Source organism: Branchiostoma belcheri, unplaced genomic scaffold, assembly GCF_001625305.1.
Source record: "Branchiostoma belcheri isolate BF01 breed outbred unplaced genomic scaffold, Haploidv18h27 scaffold546, whole genome shotgun sequence".
NCBI lineage: Eukaryota > Metazoa > Chordata > Leptocardii > Amphioxiformes > Branchiostomatidae > Branchiostoma > Branchiostoma belcheri.
Window position 1 is genome coordinate 24898 of NW_017804183.1, and position 7993 is coordinate 32890.

Sequence of the window (7993 nt, forward strand, 5' to 3'; positions counted from 1 at the left end):
TTCTTTTTGCTGGTTTTCAGACACAGAATTGGCAAATGCTATAAATAGAGTAGTTCTTGGTATAATAGTATGATTATGCTTTACTGTGGACAGGTATTTGCTGAATACATGTACAACTCTTCGCATGAGCTATAAATATATCATAGGCATGTACATGTATCAAATGATTGTGATTACCTTCAGGATCAGTGTTGTTTCCAGGTGATTGTGGTTGTGACCCTGGCTGTGAGCTTGGCTGTGACCCTGGCTGTGAGCTTGGCTGTGACCCTGGCTGTGACCCTGGCACTGACCCTGGCTGTGACTCTGGTTGTGACCCTGGCTGTGACCCTGGCTGTGAGCTTGGCTGTGACCCTGGCACTGACCCTGGCTGTGAGCTTGGCTGTGACCCTGGCTGTGACCTTGGCTGTGACACTGGCTGTGACCCTGGCACTGACCCTGGCTGTGAGCTTGGCTGTGACCCTGGCTGTGATCCTGGCTGTGACCCTGGCTGTGACCCTGGCACTGACCCAGGCTGTGACTCTGGCTGTGACCCTGGCTGTGACTCTGGCTGTGATCCTGGCTGTGAATTTTGCTGTGAACTTGTATATGAATTTTGTTCTGAGCTTGACTGTGAATTTTGTTGTGAACTTGGCTGTGCACTTGGCTGGGAATTTTGTTGTAAACTTGGCTGTGAATTTTGCTGTGAACTTGGCTGTGAATTTTGCTGTGAGCTTGGCTGTGAATTTTGTTGTGAACTTGGCTGTGAATTTTGTTGTGAACTTGGCTGTGCACTTGGCTGTGGCATTGGATGACCACTTCTATTAGGCGGTGCTGCTGTATCTGTGAAACAAGAATCAGATATTTAAATGCAAAATTACCTTTCGCTGATTGAGATGATATTTGCTACATGGGTCTGAAAGGCATGAAAGCAAACCTCAAAAAAGTTTGGCAGGCAGCCCAATCGGCTAGAGGAAACTTCCGTGAAGCGAAACAGGTGGCATCAGGATCATGCTTACGGAACCATCACACAACAAAGTTTTAACTACAGTTACTGTCTGTGTGAGGGAGGCAGAAGACAGCCCCGAGCCACAAAGGAGCACACAGTCACATGATGTGCCCGGAGGTGCCTGGCTGTCACAAAGGACTCATCAATCACCAGTCCTACATGTATAGGTGCCAGCAACTCTCCTTTGCTGAAAGTGCTTCCCCTGTGCTTCGACTATCGAACTTAGGTTTGCAAATTGTGAGCGGTACAATATATGTTGAGTTCCTCCGATTTGAGACTGTAGATAATATTTGCCTTTTTATCATTCTATATATTTATAAACTGTGATTTCGGTCTTTTGTATGTACCATGTCCAATTTTCGTCTGACAGTTGATTGAGGTTTGAAGGCCATTTATTATGTAACTGTTCAGTGTGTGTTGGTTCCCTGTATACTTTAAACTCAGAATGTTGCCATTCTTCCCTACCATGGTTTTTTTATCTAATACATGTATGTCCATACTGATATATCCAAAAACGTATTTTTTTCATAATTCTAACGATATTGTGCCAAGGATTACAACATCCATCTGTCAAAGAAACATTTTTTAAAAATATATTAGATATTTTTAATTCTTCTCAAGTAGTTTGGATTCTGTGCAAAATAAATGAAATTCAGTTGCAAATGATTGAAATATAAGTCCAGGATCTAAACCTATTTTTCTTTTGAGGCACTAGAGGAAGAGCACGGGCTTCCAAATGTTCCATGAAATAATTAAAAATGTGTTTCCCGCACACCGAATCTTCGAAAACTGACTTCAGATATTGGAATTGATGACCTTACATTTTTTTGTTTAGATACACCAAATTTTAGCACATTTTGCATTGAAATGTCTGTTTTCTCGAGTGGGTATGACATAAATAAAACACAACACATTGTATTCTGCATCACCCTTGGTCCCAGCAGCCCTCCCACGGATTGGATCTCCCTCCGGCCTCTGGGCGATCCGACCCGTGGTCGGTCTGGTACACCTTTGCTAAAGATCTGTTTCCTTGATCACATGCATGACACTTCTCCATCTGATTCTGAAATACTTATTAAGAATGACTGATACTACGTAATGTAGATCTTAAGCAAACGTGGTTATTCTACTATCATGATGGCTGCAAAGGGTTAATGCAGTAAGTTGAAATATTCCATAATTAATGATTTCAGATCATTTGGGTGTAATACTTGGTCTCCAGGACCCCGGATGTACAGATTTTGGCAGATAATGGCACAAAAAAACAAATAAACAATTCTAAAAGCCTGTATCATAAAAAAAATGAAGAAAAAAAGCCTTGCGGTATTGGCCAACTCTTCATACCAAATTTCAGGTCATTTGGCCCAAAATAAAGAAAGTGAATCCATTTAAAGAAATGACAGAAGAATATAAACAGATGATATACACATCTACACACTATTCATGATCACCAAATTAACAAAAAAATACCCTTCTCAGCGTCCTGTTTCAGGAAGGCCTTGATGTTGTCAATTGGAGGTGCACACACATCCTGTGGAGGGTATGTCAGGGGGTTTCCAGAAACAGCCAAGACCTCCAGCTTGTCTGCTCGGTGAAGGGCAGTTGGGAGCCTGGTGATGTTGTTGTTCCTGATGTCCAGTTTCTCCATGGCAGGCAGTTCACACAGGACTTCTGGGAATGTGTCGAACCTGTTGTTGAAGAGGTAGACCTCCCGTAGGTTGTGCAGGTGGCTCATGGTACTCGGCAGTGTTCTGAGGCGGTTAAGTTCCAAATGCAAGACACACAGGGGTTGTGAGGATTCCACTTTATCTGGAACAGTGTCAAACTTGCAGTCTCCAGCATACAATGTCTTCAACTTCTTCAGCTGCAGCACCTGTTTGGGGAACTCTTCAAACTGACAGCTGCGGACACTGAGAGTCTTCAGTCTGGTGAGTCGTGTGATGTTATCTGGGAGACGTCGGATGGGGTTCTGACCGACACTCAACACCTCAAGGTTGGACAGATAACAAACCCCTGTTGGAACCTCTGTCAGCTGATTACCACAAATGTACAGTCTTCTCAATCTCTGCAACTTTTCCACACCAGGAGGTAAGGTGGAAAGTTTGTTACTACTGACACCTAACACCTCAAGGTTGGACAGAGACCAAATCTCTGGCGGAACCTCTGTCAGCTGATTACCATAAATGTTCAGGTGTCTCAATTTCTGCAGCTTTTCCACACCAGGAGGTAAGGTGGAAAGTTTGTTGTTACCGACATTCAACACCTCAAGGTTGGACAGAAAACAAACCCCTGGTGGAACCTCTGTCAGCTGATTATCATTAATGTACAGTTCCCTCAAGTTTTGCAGCTTTTCCACATCAGGAGGTAAGGTAGAAAGTCTGTTGTTATGGACATTCAACACCTCAAGGTTGGACAGAGAACAAACCCCTGGTGGAACTTCTTCCAGCTGATTATTATAAGCATACAGGTGTGTTAATTTCTTCAAGGAACCAATCGCCTTTGGCAAACTTGTCAGCTTATTGCCGTCAGCTTTCAAATGCTCAAGTTTCTTCAGACGATCGATCGCGTCCGGGATGCTGGTGAGTTTGTTGTTGGACACATCTAGAACCTCCAAGTCAGTGATATCGAACACCTCCTCCGGGATGGACGTCAGCCCCCGGTTACTCAGGTCAAGTTTAAGGCGACCGTCGACTGTCATCTTAGGCTTCTGCTGTCCACTCAGAAATCCCCCCATGTTGAGTCTTTCCTTCTGTGTAGTGAAACAAATTAATAAAATAAGCATAGGATGGAAACCAACATCACACATGTTTTAGATGCAACTAAGGCCACACCAATTTAATTTCTTGGTTAACGGATTTTTCTAGAAAAATAATGGAGCGGGCGTGTGAGAAAAAAAATAAAAACAGGCCTAGACATCCTATTATGACCCAAAATGGTACAATAGGAGGCATGCATGAAGTCAACACACCAGGCTGGTTCAAAATTTAAACAATGAATTTTGAACTTTTAATGGAACCACTGCATTGAAGGATGGAATAACTGTAACAACTAGGAAGAAAAGGACTGTTTTCAACTGTTCAGGGCAAAATATGAGCATTTTGCGGTTAATTCTGATCCAGAATCTTTTTTTTTTGCAAATCACAAAAAAAAATGAAGCGGGCGAATAATCCGTTAACCAAGAAATTAAATTGGTGTGGCCTAAACACTCATTCACAAACTCATATCATAACACACACACATATCTATGTCAGGGTAGAGATTGCAATCTGGCAGCATTACCAATTCTACCTGATCGCAATCAGCCTCTCTTTCAACAGATATCACAGTAAGAATGATAGAAATGTGTCAGGATGGTCTTCCATTTATTAAATTTAAAGTCAATCTGTTGATCTTAAACTGGAGGATTCGGTGCCCAGGGCGACGCAATAAGGAAGTACTCCCCACTGTGGCTTCTCCAGCAGCTTGAATAGTGAATTGACCCCCATAACCACATAAACTAATAAACATCCTAGACGGTCCAGCCACCGAAAACAATGGCAGGGACAGATTAGCATAATAACTGTCACTCTTTTTGAACAAATTCAAATGTTTTTTCTATACTGGTTTTCAAACTAACAATATCAAACCATGCAGAATGATCGGGATAGTTGTAACTGAGTCACATAAATCAAGAAAATACTATCTGCAACTTTCAGTTTCTGGAAAACCAACTTTGTGGTCAAATTTCAATTTTTCAAACTGTCTTGTCAACATTTCATCAAAGCCTCTAATTATAGATATCTAAAATGTCAACCTCACAACTGAATTAGCTTGGATAGTAAGTGAGTCTAGAAATATGGGTTGCAATTGTGGTGTCAATTTGGTAGTATGAGAAAGCAGCACTAGTATACATGTAGACTGGATCTCTGTTAGAACTGTTCAAGTAACTGCCGGCCAATCTATAACACCACCAAACCTTGGCAAAACAGTACAGTGGTGTAATTACTATATTCTGGGTAAGGTGAGGCTATCTTCTTTCTGTAAAACAGACTGTACATGTACATAAATTCCTTATCTGTCTTCAATATGTTACAACACAAAGTGTCTTCAAGAGCCCTGTGCCCATGTTACCACCACGGTAGTCAGGGACAGAATGGGGCCTGGTAGTTTACGTTAGCCGAATTTATTGGGTTCTTATATAGTGCAAGCCTGCTCTTTAAGTAGTTAAGTGACATGCCATCAAAGTTCTGTCTTTTAAGCGAATATCTTGGATACTTGGACACTTTATTCAGTCCATAAGCTGTCATACACAAATACACGAATATGCAGCTAATCTTCCTGGATCGTAAAAACATAGCAAATATCCACATGCACCGTGAGAAAAATGAATAATATATTATTAAACTCCAATCAGGATTTCTACCGGTAAATATTGTTGATTGTGCTGGCATAGATTCTGACCAAGGAGGTTAATACAAGGAGGTTAAATATGTATTTAACCTCCTTGTTCTGACTGAGTGTGATCTCTGTCAACTCGACAGAGAGTGTCGACACCGGACTGTCCCCACAAAATCTGTGATTCTGTCAGATTGCAATCTTGGCTAATGTTGATATCAACAAGAAAATAGCGCCATTCTATTAATAATCTCACACTTATTTATGTAAGGGCTACCATTATGATAGCGATTTTTTAAAATGCAATGAAGGTGAAAACACATTTTAATGGTTTCCACACAATTAAGGTACATACAATATACAACTGTAACAACAATTAAATACTATGTCATGTATTGCTAACCTTATGGTAGAAATTGCAAGACCCCAGCTGGTACATTGTACATGTTACATGTTAGTTTGTTATTGGTTTCTTATTAACAAAGGTTCTAAATCATTATCATTCTATATATAGACTCCAACAGACTTGGAGGCTGAATATTGGTCTAAAAAAGGATGTAATGTAGTATGTACGCGTGGCTTCAAGGTCATCAACCTCATTATTTACAAAGGGCGTTTGTAATACGATTGTACTCAGTTAACTTTCTGAACATCCCTACATTTAGCAACAAAAGAATGGCACAATTAAAGCAGGAAATCTAAAGGAAAAAGGGACACAGGGGAAAGCAAGACAGACTGTGTGTTGTTTTCAGACTGTATTAATGGTGGACTGTAATTAAACAACTTAACAATTTCACTGTTCCAGCTGTGACCTTTGGGTAGGGTGGAGCCTTAACTGTAGGTGTCAAACTGAGGCCTGAGGCACAATGTGTAGAATTAAAGGCTGCTGAAGGATCCAAAACATTTCAAATCAACACACCAGGGACAGACTGCCAAGTCCATAGGACAATAGGAGGCATGTCTTTTTTTGGTGTGTATTTGGAGATTTTCAGGGTTGGCTGCAATTGACCCCTGACCCGGAGAGACAGCTGTCTCTGACTTGATACCTCCTCCTAATTCTTGTAACCCCCAAGTACCCTCCAGATCAATTTCAGCATATTATTCCCAAAAATTGGACAAACTTCAATGGAGCTGAGCTCTTGAGAAGGATTCAACAGACTTTAAAATCATTTTTGCAATGTGTTTCTGGATACTTGTCAATTCATAACTTTATCAAGTTGGTACAGTTGTTTTCCATTAAATTTTGCTTCTGGATACTTGTTTGTCATTGATTTTCTCAAAAGTGAATTTGATCTCTGGTAGGCATCCCATTAAAACCCACATTTTTTTATAAGATTAAAAAATGGTGCCCTCCAAAAAATTGGCAGCTCTTACGAAATCCAGGCATGATCTTGAAAATAAGTTTTGTAATCTGTGACTGGATAGTTGTTACTCCGTGAAGGAGGTCAGGACCTCCGGACGGAGTGTTGTAATCGGCTGATTTTTCATGTTCGCAGTCAAAACACTGGGTTCTCTTCGTGTAATCGGCACGCAATTTTATACGCCGTCTGCGGGCATGCCCGTGTTGATGCACGAATGTGTATTTTTGCCGTTGCTGCTTTCGCGGTCAATGTAATATCGCAGACGCACCCCTACAATTACGAGGCGAATTGGAACGGTCCAGAAAAACGCGTTGTTTGGAATAGCGGGGGGGGAGGTAAAAGTTCATGCAGATACGGGGTGGTTTTTATAAGTGGTTCCAGATGTTTTTGCCCATGGTTAAGAGATGCCAAGTTTTTTGGAAGATGTTCGCAGCCAAAACGCATTCTGCCGTACGTCGCATATCTGTGTAATTTCGCATGTGGTGTTGCATTATGTCCGGGATGATGCACGTCTTTTTATTTTTACCGTAGCTGTTTTGATATTGGAGTAAATGGTTATTTTCGAAACATCCCTACTTTTACAATCCTGTGGAATAGACCGTAGGTTTAGGCAGTTGTCTGGTAGCAGAGGTACTGTAAGCAGATATCCTGGTTATCTGGCCGGCGGTAGTAACACTCGCGGTGCTTACCGCCACTGTTGCTGGAATTTGGCTTGTTCCAGGCGCGCTTAATTTAATAGGTACAGGCACCGTAAGACGGTGGGGCTGTCTTTGTTACTAGACACGACCATGATAGTCCGATCTTTATGTGAATGCAATGATTGTGTGTGTGTAATTAAAATGAAGTTAGAACTTGAAGCACAGTATCTTTACACGCCCTGGGAGCAGTAATGCATTTAGCTCTTTGTATGTTTTATGCTTGTGACGCGCCCTCATTGTATTAACCGTTGCCTAATTATAATGTCTGCACAGTAGGTCTGGCGTTGACGCTTGGGATTTTGTTGAAATATATAAAACTTCACGGAGAATTGTCGCCTATGGCTTCTTGTTCAATTTTTCACCTAAAACAGGCGACACTTTAATTCCGGACTGACACTCTAATTCCGGACTACCTTTCACCATTAAGACATAGTTTGACAAGGAGACTTAATATTCTAGAATATGTTATATTACTCGCTGAAAGTTACGTAGGTATCATCGATAGGTCCCCTGGGACTAGGTCAGTTCTGCAGAATTCTGCATTCGGATGCAGAATTCTGCACAGAATTCTGCAT

General features: G+C 41.4%; 1 protein-coding gene across 1 annotated transcript; it reads right to left on the reverse strand.

Moving 5' to 3' along the window:
* Nucleotides 1-185: 185 nt before the first annotated feature.
* On the reverse strand, nucleotides 186-3719 carry LOC109481275 (leucine-rich repeat and death domain-containing protein 1-like). Its single transcript, XM_019783810.1, has 2 exons — nucleotides 2456-3719; nucleotides 186-775 (listed from the first exon to the last, which is right to left on the reverse strand). The coding sequence occupies exons 1-2, from the start codon at nucleotides 3717-3719 to the stop codon at nucleotides 186-188; spliced, it is 1854 nt and encodes a 617-aa protein (XP_019639369.1).
* Nucleotides 3720-7993: the final 4274 nt, after the last annotated feature.